The sequence below is a fragment of the Antechinus flavipes genome, chromosome 3 (assembly GCF_016432865.1).
Source record: "Antechinus flavipes isolate AdamAnt ecotype Samford, QLD, Australia chromosome 3, AdamAnt_v2, whole genome shotgun sequence".
NCBI lineage: Eukaryota > Metazoa > Chordata > Mammalia > Dasyuromorphia > Dasyuridae > Antechinus > Antechinus flavipes.
In genome coordinates, this window is record NC_067400.1 from 237,234,289 (window position 1) to 237,257,833 (window position 23,545).

At 33.6% G+C, this 23,545-nt stretch overlaps 1 protein-coding gene across 2 annotated transcripts in view; it reads right to left on the reverse strand.

The window, feature by feature from the left end:
* The window catches only part of AFF3 (ALF transcription elongation factor 3), a 658,463-nt gene that overhangs the window by 526,610 nt on the left and 108,308 nt on the right, over window positions 1-23,545 (reverse strand). For both annotated transcript variants that reach the window (XM_051984722.1, XM_051984720.1), the window contains exons 2-3: window positions 15,772-15,892; window positions 13,813-14,658 (exon numbers count right to left, since the gene is read on the reverse strand). In XM_051984722.1, the coding sequence (XP_051840682.1) occupies window positions 13,813-14,658; window positions 15,772-15,892 (967 nt within the window). The remainder of the gene's footprint in view (window positions 1-13,812; window positions 14,659-15,771; window positions 15,893-23,545) is intronic.

Here is a 23,545-nt window from a genome sequence, read left to right on the forward strand (position 1 = left end):
CTATAAGGCTTATTATCATCTTCCAAATTTCAATATCCGGGGGGAAAGCTCTACTCACCTGATCTTAGTAACAACTCTGATGATAGATACTAGAAATATAAAAGATAGCAAAACATGAGCCCATATCCTTAAGGAGCAGGTTGAGAAGCTGGAATCTGTGCATAAAATAGGTAAAGGAGTATATGCTGTTACCATAGGGAACATTATCAATAAGTACTTTGAGAATTTAGAAAAGGATTGAAGACTGTGGTGATTGGAGAAGGCTTTGAGGGAGAAGAAGCAAGCTTTAGCTGACAATTGAAGGAAGATTTTTAGGCAAGGGAAAAGGAAGGGTCAGGGTATTCTGGTTGTGAAAAATGGTGTTATCAAAGAGTGAATAAATGAGCATAACCTATTTGACGAACAATAAATAGATAAATTATTTTGAGCAGAATAATGGATCTGTAGAGGGGAGAAAAAGACTGGAAAGATAAATACACACAACCAGTAAATAGCAGAGGCAGATGTAGATCTTTTGGGCTCTGAGATCAGATCTCTAATCAGAGCTGCCACTGAGTAGGTGTTTCCTAAATGTTTCTTGAATAGAGCAAGAGGACTTCTATCAGGGTAGAAGCAATGTAAAGGACAGTAGCAAGAAGGGCAGAGGTGGATTCATTACAAAGGAAGAAAGTATCAAGAGTGAGAGTATTAAGAGTGTCTCCAAGGTTTCAATTCTAAGAAGACTAACAGAATGATGGAATTATTAATGGAATTAAGCAGAATCGAAGGAGCAGCAGCTAGTTTGAAGTAAAGATAACAATCATCATAATGTATTACCCTGAGATATAAAGATTAGTGTTGATGCCAGAGAAGAAATGAGAAATTAAGCCTTCCTCCTTTTGGTAGATATGGGACAGTATAGGTATGAAATGTTTACATTATTAGATGTGATCACTGTGTTGGTTGGTTTTGCTTAAATGCTTTCCTTTTTTTTGGAAGAATCACAAGTGTTAGAGGGAAGAAAAATTATTTTCTAAAACTGCTATGATGTTAAAAAAGTATTAATAAAACTTTATTTTTTTAAATCTACTACTCTGAAACTGATTCCACTTAGGTTTAGAAGCTCAGATTCTTTATGTTGTACTGAGCCTATTCATATATGTATGTTTTACTAAATTTATGTAGTTAAATCTATACTTACATAAATATACATGGATCAATATTTAGATAATGGATATAGATGCATATACAAACACACACACACACACACACACACACACACACACACTCTCCCACAGGTCTGAGTTTGAAAACAATTTTATCAAGTAGGCATTTATTTAATGCTAAAATTTCATAATCCCTTTCTTTTGGATAACAGTATAATTTAATCATTTGAAGGATTTTACAATCTTTTTTCTAAACTCACATTGTTGGATTTTTCTGCTGATTAGAATAATTTTATATGCTCTTGGGAAGAAGAAACTTCCTTTTTTTCATTTTCTCACAGATTTTTGATCTCCCTAATTAATTATTCAATCCAATTGTACCTTCAAATCTCAAGAGATCAGAAAACCAGGTTACTACAATAACCCATGTTCTATTCAGAAGGTTAATTTTCTATTTATAATCCATCCAAACTGCTCTACTCCCTGTTTTTCAAACATGTCTGCCTTAGGGACTCATATCTAGGAGTTCAATAAATGTTTGCTGAATGGATATACTTCTTATTAGGGAGAGAATGACATCATGAACTCAAACAGATAATTGATAAAGTTCTGTAGTCCAAAAAATTTAGGGAATAATTTCAGAATCAAGAAAATAAAATTTAAGCTCTAAATTAATAAGTTGGTGAGTAGGCAGAAGAATCAATATGATATGCCTAATTTTTTTAAATATCCAAAGAGGGAAGGTAAGATACAGGGAAATCACTGTAAAAGCAAGAAAATAATGACTTAAAAATAATTACTTGAAAACAGAAATAGAACAAATTTTCCATTTGTTCCAGGTAGTGGAAAGAATTTGAGTCAGGGAAACTTGGATTCAAATGAACATATATATAACCTTGGATAAATCAATTTGCCTTGGTTTTCTTATATAAAGGGGTTGAATTAATTAATATGTAAATTCGCTTCTAGTTCTTAATCTATGATCTTATGATTCTTTGATCAGATATTCATAATTCCATCTCTTATACACAAAGGCATATTCATTAGTGTATATGCCTCTCTGACAGAATGTAAGCTACTTGAGAGTAGAGACTTTTTCATTTTTGATTAGGGACTCCCAGGGCCTAGCACATGGTATAATTAATAAACACTTCTTTATTGATTGACAAGGATAGTGATTTTTCTCAACACCAGTTTCAGATTCATGAATGTGTATAAGCCATATTTTCAAAAATTCAAGCATGAAATGAAAGGGAGAAAAAAATAAGTCTGTCTGTTAGATAGCACATCTTTCTGCAACTGTGAATACCAACACAAAAAAAAGTAATCTTCTGGGTCAAAGGGTCATCTCTTGTTCATTTCCATTGAGGTAACCCAAAATTTTATATCAGATTTCTATGAATAAATCCACACTAATGGTTCGGATAAGGAGCTTCTTCTACCTAACAACTAATGCAGATTCTCTGATTTTAGAGAGACCACAAATCTTATACAAGAATTTCACAAACTCAGAACTCTAAAGAAGTGTTTTCTCTCACTTTTGTGTCTACCTGGAAGTGTTTGGAGGTTGTGTCTAGTACTGTACAAAATGGTGAAGTATGTGACTTAAATATCTAATTGACAAATATATTAAGGACATACAGTAGATACTCTAGTAAAATTTATGTAATGGATGAAAAATATATGCTTATTTCAGGGAAATATGTGGGGCTAGATCAATCCAAGTTGTTCCATGTAGACCAAATAATTATTGACTAAAATATTGACTTTACGGGGTGGCTGTGATGTTGACAGAGCCCACATTATTTACTATATTAAGTAGGAAGAGAGATAAGTGAGCCCTAACACAGTATATTAGACAACATTTTTGAAGGATGTATATTTAGAATAACAGTCTTATATAATATACATTTGATTATACCAGCTAAAGTGTAATTTTTGATTAGGGTATCAAATACCTAATTACCATGGACAATAGGAGGAGGAAATGAGACAAAACATGAAAATCAAAAGCACGCAGAATAGCACCTACTGAAAGTATTGTTCATGGATGAGGCTGAGATAGTTACCATATTAGTCAACAGAGAAAACTATATCTATGATTTTATTGGTATAGGGAACTTCCAAGCCAGAAAATTCCCTATATTAATGTAGGTCAGTATCTTCTTTACAATTTTTTTTTGGTTGTTAAGTCTTTTTTCACTTGTGTCTGACTCTTCCTTCTCCAGCTCATTTTTTACAGATGAAAAAACTGAGGCTAATAGGGTTAAGGGGCTTGCTCATGGTCACTCAGTTAGTAAGTGCCTGAGGCCAGATTTGTATTCAGGAAGATGAGTCTTATTGATTTCAGGCCCCAAACTCTATCCACTGTGCCACCAGTTACTATTTATTAACATTACTTATATTCTATTGTATTTTCGTTTATTTTGTTAAAAGTTTCACAGTTACATTTTAATCTGGCTCAGGTCCCACTGGAGACTTGTGGAAGCCATGTGTTTGACACCTCTGGCCCAGAGTATTAACAAATTAAGTGACTTGCCCAGCATTGCATAAGCTAGTATACATCAGAGGTAGTTTTTGAACTCAGATTTTCCTACCTTTGACATTGGTTCTCTAGCTACTATACCAACCTGCCTCTGGAGATTTAGTAAACAATAACAATTATAATTGAACTGTCTTTCAAAAACAGCTATCACACTATAATCTTTTAAATACTTTAAACACTGCAAAAAGATTTTGAAAATCATAAGGCCTAGAAAAATCTACTCAGTCTGCATTGATTGCATATTTACCAATGTTTTTCCCCCCATTCCCCATTCTTAAGAAATCTCTGTCACTAAACTAAAGAAAAAAGATGTATGTAGTGCAAACAAAATGAAGGAAGGAAGAAATAGATTGTCTAAAGTTCCCTTTCAATCCACTGACTCATTCTGCTTATATTTTTGTTTTGTTTTTTTTTTTCCCTAGGGCAAAGCATACATATTTGATTTTATACATGTTGCATTTATGTATATCACTAAACATATTTTTTCTTTCTTGCTTCCCACAAAAGTAAGGAAAAAAATAAACTACATGATAACTTTATTATATATATTTAAAGGGATAGCAAGTTATACACAATAGTTTTGTAGCATCATGTGCAATCATCTTTTTTTCTATTCAACTTTCTTGTAGAAAAGCTTGTTTTATTTCTTAAATTCAGACTAAAATAAAATATATAATAAATTTTTTAAAAACAAAAATGTAACTGCAAATTATTTGTGAGATGTATTTGCTTTTCTGTTCACACAAGACAGAAAGAGTAATTAGTAAGGGGGCAAGCATAGAAATTCAGAAAGAAGTAGGATTTTAGACTGATAAGTTCTAGTTCTTTTTTAGGACTATAACTACTATTTTATTCCAGAAGGACTTTATTAGGCATATAGTACAACTCCTTTATTTTATAGATGAGGAAATAGAAGTCCAGGGATCCTTTGGTTTGCCTAATTTTCATGTAAAAATCAGGTCTTCTGATTCCAGATCAATATCTTTCTACCATTATATTATGTCACCTTTTCTTCCTGATCCACTTCCACTGCCCTTCTCTATTCTTAAACTCTTTTGCTACAACTCAAGTTCCTTATCTTGTAAGGACTATTTAGGTCAAATAGGGAATATTGTTAGTTGTTAATTATCTGACCACAGTTAACAAGAAGATTAAAAAATGATTGTGCACTTGGGACCCTATCAATGATCAATGCAATGTCATTTGGAAGGTGGGTACATATGGGAGAGGCTGGCTCCTCATATTAATTACATATTCCACTCAACTGCCTAATTTGAATATTTTTCATACATCCTACTGAATATAATTTTTCACAAGTACCACTAGGTGGATTCCACTTAAACCTAGTGTTAAAAGTATTATAAAGAATTAGGACAAAAACATGCTGCAAAATGACTTAGATTAAAAATATTTCTTTTTATGCAAATTAAAATAATTTTCAGATACCACTTCACATCTCTCAGATTGGCTAATATGAGAGAAAAGGAAAATGACAAATAATGGAGAAGATGTAGCAAAATTGGAATACTAATGCGTTTTTGGGGTGTTTTATCCAAACATTTTAGAGAGCAATTTGGAACTATACACAAAGGGCAATCAAACTACGCATACTCTTTGATCCAGCAATATCACTACTAGATTTATATCCCAAAGAGATTACAATAAAGGGAAAAGGACCTATAAGTACAAAAATATTTATAGCAGCTCTTTATTCAGTGGCAAAGAATTGGAAAATTAGGGAATATCCATCAGTCAGAGAATGGCTAAACAAAATTTGATATATGAATGTAATGGAATACTACTGGACTACACTAAATGATGAGTGGGCAGGTTTCTGAAAAACCTGGAAATCTTACATGAAACTAAGGTAGCTGAGGTGAGCAGAACCAGGAATACATTGTACACAGTAATAGCAACACTGTACAATAATCAACAATGATAGATGTAGCTTTGCTCAACAATACACTGATCTAAGCTAATTCCAAAAGATTCATGATGGAAAATGTTATCCACATCCAAAGAAAGAACTATGGAATCTAAATGCAGATCAAAGCATACTATTTTCATTTGTGTGTATGTGTGTGTGTTGTTTCTCTTATGTTCCATTTCTTCTTTCACAATATGACTAATGTAGAAATATGTTTATGTGATTGTACATGTATAACTTATTATATTAGATTGTGTGCCTTCTTGGGGAAGAGGGTTAGTAGGGAGGGATAGGAAAAAAATTGAAACTGGAAATCTTATAAAAATGTTGAAAACTATTTTATATGTAATTGGGAAAAATAAAATACTAGTTATAAAAAGGAAAAATATTTCTTTTTAAAGTTATTTAATGCTCTGTGGCTTCAGTGAGGTATGCTTGAATGAGTTATTCTAAAGATTTATTACTTAAATTTTATAATTTTCCCCTAAACTTCTATTCTAATATTTTATTTAATTGGGAATTAAGAGTACATATGTCTTATTATATGCCTCAGCTAGAAAAATATTTATGTGTACACCTATATTTATACACACACACACACACAATTTTATAATGATTTACAATGAGTAACTTTGATGCAAGAGGTGGTAATCTCAATCCCTTAAGGCAACTAAGCAATAAATAGGCAAGAGTGATTATTCTGTTCTTCTGCATTCAGATCCAATCAGTCTTCTTAAAGGTTTCACTTATTTTTAACACACAGATACTGTGCTTCTTCTATACACATTTTCTTTCAGAATTCCATTAATTCTTTATTATCCCCTCTATACTTGTTTTTGTTAGAGGTTGTTCTAACTTTGTGTCTGGAAATTTTCACATGTTTTTATCACATTAACCAGCAGAATGAAGCTATGAAGGGGGTAAGAAACAGTCTGGAAAATCTCTGGGTCATACAGTTAAGCTTGAACAAAGATATAATAAGGTTATTAATGCTTAAACTTGAACACAGATTTAATAAGGTTATTAATGCTAGGATTGGTTACAGAAGATACTATAAGTAATATAGTGTCAGTATAAGTACAAATAAATGGGTAGCCTGTCATGATGGAACCATGGGAGCAAGTTTTATGAAAAGTAAGAGAACAATCATGGAGAAAGTAAAATTTTCACATAACTTCCATCACAGTGCTCCTCCCCCAAGTACCTCCATCCTAATTAGTAGGTTCCCACCTACTTTGCTGAAAAACTTGGTTTTATGGTATGAATTTTAAAGAGTCTGGAGGGGGAAGGAGGTGTAGAAATAACAACATGACACAACAGGGCACATTATAATGTACTTTCTTGATACCTTCAAAGAAAGGTTATGAAAACCTAAGGTTATTTTAAGTTCTTTGAAAGCACATTACTTTTCAAACAAATGCTGGCTGAACATAAAAGAACAAATAAAAATGAAAACTTTCCCCCTTTGCCAAGTTTCATTATGACCCACCTGTTACAAATAAAGGAAACAACAGTTCCCAACCACAGGAAAGACTAGGGATCAGCAATGTAGAAGAGAACCTGAGGCTGAATTTTCTTGTTCTTTCTGTCTCTCTCTGTCTCTGTCTCTGTCTCTGTCTCTCTCTGTCTGTCTGTCTCTCTCTGTCTGTCTCTTTCTCCAGTATCATGTCGCTGAAATGCCATTACTTCCATAATAATCCTAAGTATCATGTCACGGTATTAAATTTAGAGCTAGAAAGGACCTTAGGAAGGAACTATTTCAAACCCTCTTATTTTACTGAGACCAAGAAGTTGGTTGACTTTCTAGGATCATGCAGGCAATCACAACAATCCAAATGTGAACTCATCTATCTGGCTTAAATACAATGTTTGTCGTCGTCCTCCTCCTCCCCCCCCCTTACCCCAGACCACACTTCTGTCCTATATTATTTTCACGATTGCCATTACTGAACAACCACATGGAAATGTATTTATGTAATACTTAGGCAGTTTGGGGGGAGGGGAGATTAGTGGGGAAAAGATTGCTGGGCCAGATGGGTAACCTGAGCCCAAGAGCATGCTTCATACTGTCATTTCATCACTAAACAATAAGATACCACCATATTTCAGTATATGAAAACGTAACACATCTCAAATATAATTAAGAAATTTAGAATTGCATGAATATGTAATGTACACATTGCTCTACAGATGCCTTTTTCCCTCGACAGGCTGGTGCCTGCTTTAATTTGGAAACGATCCATTTTCATACAAAGGTAACCAAGAGTGACAGGAAATCAGACGCCTACATTATTTATCTTTTGTGAACTTTTCTTTAAAACACACACACACTCACACACACATACATACACACACACAAAGCAAAAAAGCCTCAGTTAATTGCTTTTCTAAGAAGCTATTTAGAAGAAATACCTGCGTCTTCTATATTTTCATTCACAGCATAAATGACAATTTTAAGATGTCTCAAACTCATGTCTCCTAAAGATATTTATACATGTCGTAAAATATGTATTTTACAATGATTGATTTTAGCTAATTAATTTTAACTACCCCCCCAACCCTAATATGTTTTTGGATGCTCTTGGATTAAATGTAAGATTAAAATCTGAATTTATAACCTTACTTAACTAAAATATGAATTGTCACTTTCATAGAAGTTGCTAATAAGATTAAGGTAATATTCATTTGCTTCCAAAACCCTCCAAACTCCAGTCACCAGAAACTTTTAGTTGTGGCAGTTTCAAGTTATTTCAATTAATTAAAATAACATAAACCAGAAACCAGAGTGGTGAAATTCAGATGTTTTGGAAAAACCTTGATGAGACTGTAACACTTCCCAAGCAAATGTGTTTCACTGTAACTAGCCTAAGGGAAAAAAAGTTTAAAATACAAGTGTCTTGATGCCTTTTCAGGGACTTGACTTCCATTAAGTAGACTTTTTTTTGTTCTTTTAAACTAGGTAGCTCATAAGACACATTTTATATTCCAAAGTTTTTTTTTTCAATATTTGACTTCTTCACAATCCATTTTTTCCTTTTTTTGACTTTCCAAAACTCAAAATTATATATAAATTCTACCAAAATACTAGTCTAATCCAAAGTGCTTTTCCAGGACTAAAAATACACTTTATTAACAATGCTATAACTTTACTATGCAGCAGTCCTTAATGTCTGGATTCTATTAATAACTGGAACACTGGATTCTGAATTACCTTATGAGCTCAAAGGGACTAATCCATAAACTAAAAAAAAATTATTCCATTTGGAAATAAAGTTTGGTATATTTCTGTCATTCATTAAAATTCTTGCCTCAAATTGAAAAGTAACCCCCATTCCAAATGAAACTCCAGGGGAAATTCATTTTAATGAAGGGTAGAGCTCAAGGGTAAAAAAGACCCTTATTATGATACTAAAAGTATGTCTTTTATTGAGAGAGAGAGAGAGAGAGAGAGAGAGAGAGAGAGAGAGAAAGCTTGGGGAAAAACTAGCAAAAAGGCAGGTGCATAAGTTAAGAAAGTCCCCAGATGATTTAAACTTCCAAATAAATTTTCAGGGAATTTTTATGTACTAATTATCTTGTTATTGAAGAATGAGTAATAACAAATAATTCACCATAATTACAAATGTGGAATATATTGCAGAGAATAAATAGTTCAGGAAGTGCCAGATCAGACAAAAAGTATTCGCAAATTTTCAATTTTCAACATCCATTTATTTATAGGACATATTTTACTACAAATTATCACAAAAGTAAAGGTACTTATCTTAGATGTAGAAGAAATTTAGCCTCAAAATTAATTAACAAGAAACTAAAACAATGAAAATTTTCTAATTCTAAATTAGTGTTTAATTTTCTCAATTCAAGTGTAAGCATCTTGAGGGCAGAGTTAATTTTATATATGTTTTTATCTCCCATAGCACTAGCATAGGACCTTGCACATAGCAGATATTCAATAAATATTTGCTAGTTTCATTTGTCTGCACCATATCATAATCAAGTCACCTGACTTTTTTCCCACTGAATTTCTCAGTTGTTTTGACATCATGTAAACATAATTTTAATGAATAATCTTAAAGAACACTTATATATAATAGTAGCATTTGGCCTTATGTCTATTCCAGGTAGAATCAGTGACCTCTTGAGTAAGAGTAGTCAAATCATAATAGTTTTCTCAAAATCAATTGCCTTTTGTAAGGTCAGGCAATAATATCCCTCACCATAAAATTCTGAAATAATTGATGTCAGAACTAACAATAAACACACATACATACACTCTCCCTCTCTCTTTACACACACACACACACACACACACACACACACACACACACATTCATATTTTAACAAAGGTGCTACCTAAGTAAAATGTCTTTATATAAGATTTGCTCTGAGCTATACTTATATTCATTGATGACATTTATCATATATTTTGTCATGGTCTGAGATTTTATAGGAATAAATAGAAATATGTAATTATGTACCTACAACTGATAATCTTGAGTTCCTCTTAAAGGTTAAAAAAAAAACCAAATCCACAATGTGTTTTGTAGATGCAGAAAAATAGAAGATTATAGATGACATTCATAACACTGTATCAATACCTATAAAAAGTTATTTTCTCATTATCTTCAATTAAAACAAACAACTGTTATAGGATCCTATTATACCTCTCTCTTATCTGTTTCACACAACTATGCTTTTAATGTCTTTGGCTAAACTAACAATTTTGTTTAAAACAAAGACAAAAATTTATCATTAATTGGCCCCAACTTCCACATCAATTCTTAATGAACAGCTCTCTTTTTTTTTTTTTTTTTTTTTACTATTTTTCAAATTACTCACTTCAGTCATAGATGGAATTCAACCAAATAATGTGAAATGGGAAAAAAAAAGTTCTGGTAGTATATCACTTCTGACTTCAGTCTATCATTTATTTGCATGTCAGAGTTCTTCCTAAAATGCAGGTTTGACTATGTCCACCACTTCCCAACCCTCAACAAACTCCACGGATTCTCTCACCTCCAAGATCAAATATCAAAACCTCTATTAACCTGGATCCCCCTATACCTTTCCAATCTTCTTATACCTTATACACATCCATATACACTATAATTAACATTAGCCTTCTATTTCTTCAAATAAGATGCTTCATCTCCTATCTCCAAATATTTTCACTGACTCCCTCTGCCTGGGATTCTTTCCCTTCTTATTTCTGCCTCTTGGTGTCCTTAAAATTCCTGCTAAAATCCCACTTTCTATAGAAAACCATTCCTATTTTCTCTTTATTTTAGTGCCCTAACTCTGTTGATTATTTCAGCTATATTCTGTATATAGTTTTATTGTACATAGTTAAGTTCATGTTGTTTCTCTCATTGGACTGTGAACTCATTAAGAATAATGACTTGTCTTTTTACCTTTGTCTTTGTATTCTCAGCACTTAGTTTAGTGCCTAGCACATAGTTGCCATTTAATAAATGTTTGTGACTGATTGATTTAGAGCTTAAAGATCCTGAGTTAGTTTGAATCAGATTGATTTTTAACACCTATATGGACATGAGGGAGGCCCTTCATTCCAAGAGCCTCGTTTTTTTAATTTGTAATAAATATTGATTGGTCTATAAAATGAGAAATTAGACTAGATTATCTGTAAAATAATTTCAAATTCTAAATACAGTGATCAAGTATTTGGTAAAAGTGGGAATGAGCAGGTAGAGAGGAGAGGATTCTTTCATTATTATACTTTTCCACTTGTTTAGATTATGTAATAGAGTTAGTTCACTCTACTAACAACTTGAAAAGAACATGAAAAGTTTACTAGAATAAGAAGAAGGCTTGAATAATATGTTTTTCCCTATGTGGATCTGTTTAGGATATTTTCTGCTCTTAATGATTAGAGATAGTACTAGGGTAACTATTACCAGACTTTTAAAGGTAAGTCCTATTCCAATTTAGCTAGGAGAAATGCTTTATCGCTAATAGTCACTGCTGGTGATGATCATGAAATCAAAGAGCCTAATGAGACAAAAAAACCATCTGTTTTAGCCCCTTGCTAAAATACTTTAAATAAATATTTAGATCATGCAGGGAAGATATAAAGATAAGTAAATTAGTTTGAAAATGACTAATTTTGTAGGCTTATGTGAATGTGCTACCTATATGATTTCTTAAATCAAAGAGATTAGAAATACTTTTGAAAAAAATTATCCTTCTATAAAAAAGTAAATACTACAAATGAAGTACTGCCAATTACTAACCCACAAGATTACTAATCCAAAGATTCATAAATTTTTTCAACTATTGCTCTTTAAAAATTGTGTGCTCTATAGAAATTTGAGAAACATGAAGTTTTTTGAGGCTTCTCTGAGAATATTTGCTTTATCCCTAATCTATGGAGATCTCTAAAGCTGTATGATTTTTTAAAAAATATTGAGTCTTCAGTTTCCCATGTCCAACCAGAATAGACCAATCATAAGACATTTATTTCATTTCATCTGATTATTAAATTAATTTTTAAGTCTTTTTGAGTCAAATTGTTATTAGTGTTTGGAATTATATTTCTTAATGAGCCAGCTGAACTATCTGTTTGAAGCTTTTATTTTAGAGATGAGCATATATGAAACCAGAAGCTATATGCTTTGTCTATCTCAGTCTCATAGGATAGACTATTGGAACTGGGAGAGATAACTTTCCAAAGTAAGGAAACTGAGATTTAGAGGCATTAAATTATCTGGCTAGAGTCAAACAGCTAATAAGTGCAGACCTGGGATTCCAATATTCTGTATAGTTATATTAAATATAAAATCTATTTGACAATTTAAATCTGTGCTGAGACTTTTGGATACCCTGTACAGCTCTCTCTCTCTCTCTCTTTCTCTCTCGCTCTCTCTCTCTCTCTTTCTCTCTCTCTCTCTCGCTCTCTCGCTCTGTGTGTGTGTGTGTGTGTGTGTGTGTCTGTCTGTCTGTCTCTGTTTCTTTCTCTGCCTGTCTCTGTCTCTCTCTGTCTGTCTCTCTGTCTTTGTCTCTCTCTCCCTCTCTCTGTCTCTATCTCTCTCTTATACATATACATAGATTTGTATATGTACATATATATGTGTGTTTATGCTTTTTAGTTATTCATTTGAGAAATTTAGCTTCACTGGTACACAACAATATGCTAAGAACTGAGAAAGAAGCAAAGTTGAGATAACACAAAGCCTTTGCAATAGGAAAACATATAGAAGTAATGGTAAACCCCCTTTGTAACATATTTTAAATGCTTCTCTAATGTAAAAAAGCTCATTTTAGATCCAAATCCTTTGTTAATTTATCTTTAAACAAAAAGTGTTAAAATAAAATATTCAATCTATCAGCACTTTTTTTCATCTCTTTCATTTTGTAATGGAAATACTAAACAATGAGTACAGAAATTAAAATACAAACCAAAGGATCTACTATCTTTTGTAGCACTAAGTTTTTTCCTGAGAGAACCAGAGGGTTCAAGCAGAAATTTTGATTAACAAATACCAATGAACCTGAGTCTTAAAATTCTAAATATTGAATGAAAATGATATATTTATATATTCATAACATATTCTTATTAAAACAATCCTTTTCATTATGTGCTTCATTTTGTGCCAAGACACTAAGGGATTTTTCTAAACTGATAAAAAAATTAATCCATTAAAAATAACCTTTTCACACATTAAAAAGTCATCATCAATCATTTGCGTTCATGTGATTTTATTTCTACTATGTAATGCACTTAATTATATGTCAGACAATATAGAATTTTTTCTTCAAAATATATTACCTGGGACACAATGAAGTCATGTCATCACCCCTACAATAAAACCTCATAGACATGATACCTTGGCTTAGTTTAAACACTAAAAGTCCTGATCTTAATTGAGCTTTAAAAAAAAAAAAAGATCACAAATTATATTTCTGCATTTCTTTACTGATTCTCTCTCTATATGAATAGGTATATATGCATGTGTGTATATATGCATATATAGACAGAGATGAATATTTTATGTATGATATATGTTGGAGAAGCCATATAACATATACATACACATACATATATACATAAATGGGATTATATCCATATTCCTGAGTTAGAAAAAAGGAGTGAGTAGAAATTAATCATACATGATTCACACATAAAATAATTAATTTCCTCAGCAATTCCATGAAAATAATGTTTTAAAGTGACTTACCTCCCCTTGTTTGGGAATATTAAATTTTGCTAACTTGGACTTGGTCCTGGATGATTCAGCTTTATTGACAGGTACTCCTCTGTAGGAGGTACAATGTACACTAGTTTCTGTTGAAGACTTGAGTTTAGGAGATTCATCAGGGGCCTGGTCTTGGCCATCCATTGGCCGAACATAAGCAGTTGGTTTCTGCTGGATTAGACTTGGTTTGGAAGCAAGAGAAGGAGGGAAGTTCTGGACACAGTGCCCACCACTGCTATGTTTGGCAGACATGGCAGAGTTCCTTTCTTGAGGTTGAAGACCCATTTCCACACTACAGCTTTGCTTGGACCTTGACTGTTGCCTGCTGACAGTATCTCCAAGCATGGTCCTTGGAGGTCCTGATTGTGCTGAGTTGGAGGAGGAGGAAGAAGAAGAGGAAGAGGAGGAGGAGGATGTGGGGCTTGAGACACAGTGTTTAGGTTTCTCATTACTGGTTTTTTGGTTAGCAGATTTGAAGTCACTATTGTGTGAATCAAGCAATCTATGCCCATGCTTGCTTGCCCTCTGCTGGCCATCAGATGTAGGATGCCCAACTTTCTGCCAGCCCATGGTGACCCTCTTGCTCTGCTGCACAGGTACAGCTGCTGGTGTGGAAGATGATGTGCTGCAGATAGGAGGCTGGGGCTGCGATCTTGAGTCAGCAATGAAATGCTCATCTATTTTGTTCATAGGGGTCTGTGGAACCCCAGGTTTGGGAACCCCAACAAGGTGACTCTGATTGGATCGGTCAGTCAAGAAGTCTTTCATTTCGTCATAACTGCCTAAAGTATTCTGGATCCGATTTGAAAGCTCATCCCCCTTGTTAGTCTGGGGGGAAAGAAAGCAAGCATGCTATAAAATACAATAGAGAGAAGAAAACAAAACCAAAAAAAAATAGTGAGTGTGCCTTTATTAAAGACCTTATAGCAAACAGAGCTGCCTCCTTTAAAAAACAGCTAAGGGCTGATCTCAAGATTGGCTCCTCATTGTCTCTGAAGACACTTGTCAACATTCTAAAGCCACTCTGTACTAGAAAAGCTATAAACAGCCTTAGAGTACATAAAGAAGAAATCCATCACTGGTATCATGTTGCAGTTAAAATATATTATCTGGAAACCAGAAAATTTACTATTGTAACTGTACAAAGTGATTTAGATTAAATCTCTCCCTGATCAAATTTTCGGGTTTTTGGTAGCTCACTGGAAGTCTTTCTCAAAAATTCAGGTTGGTCTCTTAAATATTCCAATCTTTATTCCCCTCCCCCCACTCTATGCAATTATTCTTTTCAGAAACAAAGAATGATAGTCAAGAGAAAGCGAATAGTAGCTTTAATAGGCATTTGGAGCTAAGGGTACAGAAAACCTATCATCCTGAGCTTTTCATAAGCTCCATGAAACTCTTGATATCAGTGAAATTTCCTGAAGAAAATTAGTTTTGGGGGACAGATTAGATTTGCGGTATTTAGTACAAATAAGAAATAATCCATCTATTGTTTCTTCATTATCAATCCAAAGGGGGACCCAGACTGGAAGCATGAGCCAAGCATGTTAAAAAAATGTAAACTTGACCTCTTTTTTTTTTTTTTAAATTCTAAGTATTTTTGCTAAGTGCTTAGTGATTAGATCAACACAACCTTCACCTGGGGAACTAATTAGACATCTAACGATTTATCTCATTGCTGAAATCCTTAGCAACCAAAGCTCTAATACAAAAACATTTGATATTTTACCAAATATGCATAGCCACTGAAGATATGTGAAGTATAAATCAACATCTGGTGAGGTTGAAACCCACATCTGGTGGCTGTGTTGTCTCCCTTGGACTGCACAGGGAGCAGTATATTTAAATTTTAGCATTCTCTCCCATAACTAGAGTCTGGCATGGTGGGGGTAGGGGCCGTGGGAGAGGGAGATAGAGAGAAAGCAGCTGAAAAGCATCTACCTTGTAAGGTTCACTGAAGAGGGAGTAACTTGTACTAAATGCTCCATCATCTTGCTGAGTTTCCTGATTTCTCCTTTCCCGTTCTTTCCTCCGTAATACATTTCTGTCTGGTTCATAGACACTGCATCCAAAGAAAGAAAAGAGAAAAACCAAACTCACACAAATTTAAAGGGCAAAGCACAATCCAGCATTAATACAAGTGCAGAAGTCTGCTTCCCAGACAAATGGCAATGATAACAAGAACATGAATCAGATTAATGCCAGTCCAATCAGGCGGCAGAAGTCAAGGTCCCTGGATACACTAGTATTTTCCTCACACGGAGAACAGATAATTAAATTCTTAAAAGGGGGGGAGAGGAAAAAAGAAACTTAGGACAAGCTCTAGCCTGTACTGAACTTTTTTGCCTCAAATGTGAAAGAGGAAATATCTAAGCAACTTTGACAGGAGAAGACTGAAAGTAATCTTAAAGCAGACGGTAATTACAGCTATGTGTAAATAGAAATTATGAGCATATTTCCACTTATGACATATCCTCAGAGTGTTATATGGGAATGCTCCTTTTTTTTTTTCCATGGCTGTGTTTCTGTAGTGATTCTTTCATTAACTAGCTCCCTAAAGAGCTGTTAAAACTACATGCTGGAGTGGTTTCCACAGTTATGCTCCTTCTTCTGATCTCTGTTAATCAGCCAAGTCATCAAACTACTACTGAATCAATTCTTCCTTCTGATATATTTGACACCATCACTCCTTCTAACTATGAAAAATGTGTTGAGAAGGAGGGGGGGCAGGCAATGAAGAAGGAGATAGGAAATTGAATTATGTCATTCCATCAGACAAAAAGAATTAGATTTTTTTGTATAAGAAAATTTAATGACTTCTCCCAAAACACAAATACAAAGCAACCAGACTGTAGACAAGAGAAAGAATTAAAGAAGTTCTTCATTTCTTTGTTACAGAGAAAAGAGAAAACTTAGTCCTATCCATAAGAAAGAAATACTTTGTTTTGTTGATGTGGTTTCACTAATTCTTTTAAATCACAGCAATAATGGGGATAGCAGCTATGGTGATGGTTAGTGGCAGTGGTAGTAGTAGGAGTAGTAATAGGAGTTATTGTTATTTGTCCTTCTTTCTCAAAGAGGAACATGACATCAGGAAGATGATGCCATGACTTGCAAGTTAATTGGATTCAAAAGACAGAGGATTGTACAAAGTCACCAGCTTCAATCAATCCTCAGGAGCCATCTGGGTCCAGTGAGAAGATACAGATCGAGATGACGAGAGGTGATCCCTGATACAGTAGGAATGGCGGCTCTTTTAAGCTAAGGTCTTTCTCAGGTTTCTCAGATTTGACTGAGGCAAAGACCATTCACCCATTCAGTGATTTATACTAGGTAAGAAATGAGGCCAAAAAATGGCCTCAACAAACAAAAAAACCCAGACAAACAATGAATCAATCTGGGAGGATTTCTGGCTAAAACAGAAACAATTGCTTTTTATACTTACTCTGAATCATTAGGGCCCAAACAATGACCAAGTGAAACTTGGGTTGGGACTTATGGCAGGACAATCAATGGTTTTAAAGTTTGTCCTTAAAAAAATCTATCTTATAAAATTTTCAGTGATCAAAATTAAACTTCCTTTGGGGGAAAGAAGGAAGGAAGGAAGAAAGGAAGGAAGAAAGAAGGAAGGAAGGAAGGAAGGAAGTTAGGAAGGAAAGAAGGAAGGAAGGAAGGAAAGAATGAAGGAGGGAAGTAAGGAGGAAAAGGAGGGAGGGAGGGATGGAAGGAGGAAAAGGAGGGAGGAGAGAAGGAGGGAATGAAGGAAGGAAAGAAGGAGGGAAGAAAGGAAGGAAAGGAGGGAGGAAGGGAAAGATGGAAGAAAGGAAGGAGGGAGGGAGAGGGAAGAAAGAAGAAACGGAGAGAGAAAGGGGAAAGAGGGAGGAAAGGAACTATTTTTGCCCAACTGGATTTGCATTGCCCAGCTAGAACTTGCCAGTGGGGCACCTTCTACTATTCACAAGTTGTTGTTTATCCTTCATTATCAAAGAGGACCATGATGTCAGGGAAGTAACACCATGACATACAAATGAATTGAATTTAAGTGAAGGGGGATTGTAAATTCAGCAGCTTTATTCTCTCTCAGGAGCCATCTAGGTGCAGTGGCAAGATATAGATCAGGACCACTGGAGATAGGTTCTATTAATAGTAATAGACTAATAATAAATTAATAACAAATTCATAAATGTCCTAAATGTATTCAATTAAGCCAACCAAAGTAATACCAATAAATAATCAATGGTCTCCTAGAAAATGAATGATTTATTGAATTCTAGCAGACATATCAAACCTTTTCAAAACTTTTAAGATATTATATAAGTTATACAGTAAAGGGTTTTTTCTGTCGCTTTTTTTGGTCATGTCCAACTCTTCATGAGTGTGCTCGGATGTTTCTTGGCAAAGATACTGGAGTGGTTTGCTATTTCCTTTTCCAGCTCATTTTATAGATGAGGAATGGAGGTAAACAATATTAAGTGACATGCCCAGGATTACAAAGCTAGTAATCATCTGAGGTTAGATTTAAATTCAGAAAGATAAGTTTTCCAGACTCCTATCACTCTAGTGTAAAGAGCTATGATCTAGATTTCTAATATTAATTTTGCTGTTAACAAGCTGTGTGGTCTTAGGCAAGTTACTTCTTAATTTCTTCATTTATCTGTAATTTGTTTCCCATACCATCCTGTAAGTTATTCTTATTAATGTAAATGTTTCCTACTAATAGGATTGGAAAGGTAACTAGCCAAAGATTAGAAAAAGATCATTCATATCTGTGGTAGCCTTTAAGTTTGCTAAGTTTGCTAGTCCAGGAGCAGCAGAGATGGCACACACACACACACACACACACACACACACACACACACACACACACATCTCTTGTTTCTAGTAGGGAAAAAGAGTAAGCATTTACATAGTACCTAGGCTATGGGCCAAGTACTGATTTAAGCATTTCACAAATATTATCTCATTTGTTATTTACAACAATCCTAGGGAGATAGGGGCAATTATTATCCCCATTTTACGGTTTGGTTTCAAACTCAAATCTTGGGGCAGCTAGATGGTCCAGTGGATAGAACACGTGCCTTGAAGTCAGGAGGACCTCAGTTCAAACTAGAGTTTTGCTGATACCAGTTTAATAAAGTACATTGGTCAAAGTTGTTTGACTGTAATGTATCTTAATAGGAGATATTTCAAAAATCAGAGGAAAAAAAATAGAGTCAGGACTTGAAGAAGATATGACCCTAGACTTCAGAGAACTCCCAATCATAGAGTCAAGGGAGAATTAGTCCTGGAAATTGGGTGAGTTGAGTGCGGGAGATTCAAGAAGCCCAACTAAGCGACTAGTTGAACTGAGATAGTTCCTGGTAGCCTTTCAAAAGCTAAGCCTTCCAGTATTGGATAGAGTCACACATGGGAAATAGAAAGCAGTTTTATGAAATGTGATCCCTACCTAGCATGAGATGAAGAAAGGGCAGCTCCAATGGAAGATACTGTCTTTAAAATCTAACATTACCTTCCCACTAAATTATCTTATAATGCTTTTATATGGATAAATGAAATAATACAATTTAAAATACTTTGAAAAGTTAAAGTGCTATATAATGCAATAGTTCATCATTTTGATGATATATGTTCTGTAATAAGAATAGTAATTATTATTAAGTGCTATTGATTGATCTGAATAAAAACATGTTTAATACTTTATTTTATTCAGCTAACTATTCTTCAATAAAATAAAGTGTTTTCATACAACAGTAGGGGTCATAAATAAAATAAACACTCTTAGCTTAGTCTGATTACCTAAAATTCAAATCAGCTGATCAAATCCTTCAATATGCTTCAGGCAAAGCTCTTAGAAAGCCTGAGGCCATTTTATTTAAATTTAAGATTACGGAATGTTAAAATGCCCAGAAGAGGTAGACTATTAGCATTTTAATACATCTTTGGTAATTTATTAAAAGTCATTAGATTTGGGAGTCCAGACGGTGACCTTCTTGTGAAATAAGCCCTAAGACCAAAATTACATCTACAAAAAATGCTCTGAATAACTGCCCTGAAAGTGACCAGCATGAGGAGGCATCGAGTCTAAATTAGCCCCTCAGAAATTAAACGACAGGGTCAAGGAAGAAGAGAAAATTGTACTTGGGATATTTGTAGTTCTACAATCTAAACTTTTCCTCAGTCCTTAATTTTCTTGAAATAGAATATTTAGTAGGTACAAGTTATAGAGGGCAGCTAGGTGGTAAAATGGATAGAGAGCAGGATCTGGAATCAGAAAGACCTGAAATCAAATTCAGCCTCAGTCACTAACAAGTTGTATTACTCTAGGCAAGTTGCCCCAGGCAAATTGCTTCATCCCTTTTGCTTCAATTTCCTCATCTGTAAAATAACCTGGAAAAGGAAATAGCAAACCATTCCAGTATCTTTGCCAAGAAAACCCCAGAAATGACTTAAATAGCTGGACAACAACACTAACAACAACCAATACAAACTATGATTTGCAGTTTTAAATAAGAGAGAAAATCCTAATATATCTCACAACCTATTAGGTACTAACTTTAAAGAGATTCTAAGTGCTTCAAGAAAGGCACTAGTTTGTATTTCATATTCTATATTATGTTCCCCATCAACACCCAGTAGCATAAGTTCACTGAAGGCAGGAACTATTTCATTTTGACTTTGTAGTCATAGAATTTTGCACATTGCCTGGCAGCACTACTTTCCTGACTTCCCTATAACTGTAAAGAAAACCTCTTAAGTCACCCAGGATCCCCACAGAGGTACCACTCTCATTCCAGACCCCCTGTCCCTTATGTTGCCAAAAACTATGAGCTCTATCTTTTAAATATCTCTCCTATGTGTTCTCTTCCATCTTGTGACATTTCCTGGACTATTAAAATATTATTCCTGTTAGTATCTCTGCCTCAAGTCTCTTGCTATTCCAGTCTATTTTCCCTTCAGTTTATCAAAGGGATCTTAAAACACGAGCATAATCTAATTCAATTCAGTCTCCATTCAATAATTCCAAGATGTTCCTTCAGTCTCCAGAATCAAATGTAAAGTTCTCTCTCTTTTAAAATCTTTTGTGATCTGACACCTTTCTACCTTTTCTAGTTTTCTTGCATCTTTCTCCTCTCAAAATACTGTGATTCTGTGTCTCTGGTCTCCTTTATGAGACTCAAGACATTCCAATCTTCCATTATTATAGGCTTTTTCTCATTCCTAGAATTCTCTCCTTCATCTCTATCTTCTAATTTCCTTCAGATCTCAGCTAAAATCCAATCTTTTTCATGAAGCCCTTCTTGGTCCTTTTTAATGTTAGATTAGCTAGAAAGACAGATTCTATTCATGTAAATTAAACTACCTTCCTTCCTCCATTTAGGTGGCTTATATTTTCATACCCTTTCATTTATCTATGAAAAAGAATCTGATGAACTACAGGGTGAGGATATAGAAACAAATTATTTACACACATATACACATGTGTATACACATGTATATGCACACATACATATATGCAAATATATGTATCTATGTATGTATATTGTAATGAAAAATAATGAATTAGAGTGAATAAGAATGAATTTCTAATTGATGAATTTCATGGACATGCAACTAAAAAAGCTAGAAAAAGAACAAATTAAAAACCCTTAATTAAATACCAAATTAGAAATTTTGAAAATCAAAGGAGAGATTAATAAAATTGGAAGTAAGAAGTTTATTGAGCTATAAATAAAACCAAGAGTTGATTTTTTATGAAAAAAGAAACCACCCCAAAATAGATAAACCTCTGATTAATTTGATTAGAAAAAGAAAACCAAATTATCAGTTTCAAAAATGAAAAGGGTGAATTTATCACCAATGAAAAGAAAATTGAAGCAATAATTATGAACTATTTTGCTTAACTGTATGCCAAGAAATCTGACAAGTCTAAATGAAATGGATGAATATTTACAAAAATATAAATTGCCCAGATTAACAAAAGAGGAAATAGCCTCATTTAAGAAAAAGAAATTGAACAAGCAATCAATGAACTGCCTAAGGAAAAAAAACTCAAGGGCCAGATGAATTTATAAGTGAATTATACCAAACATTTAAAGAATAATTAATTTCAATACTATATAAACTATTTGGGAAAATGGATTTAAAAAAACACGAAGTCCTACCAAGTTCCTTTTATGACAGTTATAGTACTGATACCTAAGCCAGGAATATCCAAAACAGAAAAAAAAATGATAGAACAATTTCCCTAATGAATATTGATGCAAAAATCTTAAATAAAAATTTAGCAGAGACTACAGCAACTTATCACTTATATAATATACTATGACTAAGTGAGATTTATACCACAAGTGCAGAGCTAGTTCAATATGAGGGAAACCATCAGCATAATTGACCATATCGATAACAAAAGTAACAGAAATCATATGATTATCTCAATAGATGCAGAAAAGGTATTTGACAAAATAATTGATGAATTTGAGACAGGTATAAAAAGACACAGCAGTTGTTATTATTTAGAATGGAGTTAGGCATATTTTTAGCATTTCCAAAGCTATATTATGTCTGTGATTATCCTGTCTATATACAAGTTAAAACCTGGAAATCCCTTCAATATTATCTCTTTTAGGCTATAAGTTTTCTGAAGGCAAAAAGTGAGTCTGTGTAACAGTTTCAGTACTTAGAATAGTACCATAAATTTCATATGTTTTATGATGAAAATGAAGTGATCAATCCAAGCATTTATCAGTTCAACTGAGCAAACATTTTTATGTATTTATTATGTGCCAGGTATTAAGCTAAGCCCTGGTCAATAGAAAAAAAATCAACAAAACCCAGCCCTCAAAGTACTCACGATATAATAGAGGAGACATCATGTAAAAATCTATGTACACAAAAATATGCATTATATATATATTATATATATATAAAACATATATATAATATATATATATACATATATATATTCACACACACACACAAAAGATACACACAAATATACACACACACATTTGGTTCAAACTGGAGATCATCTCAGAGGGAAGACATTAACATTAAAGAGAATAAGGGAAGGATTGTTATATAAGGTGATATTGTATTTGTAGCTGAGACTTGAGAGAAAAAAAGGGAAAATGGAGACATTAGATACTTAAAATATAGTCACTCCCTGTTCATATTTATCTAATTGTTAGGCATGTAAAAGGATTAAAATGAAAATAATGAACTAAGAGAAGTACAATGAGATGTATATGTTAGTGGTAGGTATATTTTAGGGGTAGAGATTAATTATAAGAAGGGGAGGGATCTTTGATCATATCTGCCTTACTCCCTAGCCTGTTTATATTTCTAGATCGGAATCAAGTTTCCTAAAATTTGATTTCTATAAAGTCCATGTGTGGTAATCTGATGAAATAAAGTTAATTATTAAAATTTCATTCAAAGCTCCTTTCTACTACTACCCTAGACTAAAATTTAATGTATCTAGTCCTATTTGTTAAATATGTGGAATATTAACAATATAGATTGACCATTACAGACCACCTACCATCATTCATGATGTCTCTAATATATCATCAGCACTTTATAGGATTTTTTACAACACAAAGTTAAAACTTGTTTCTTCTAGCTTTATGGTTTAAAAGGATAGGGGTACACATGTCTTAATAGAAGAATAAAAGAATTAAAATAACTTCATTTATCCTTTAAAAATATTCTCACC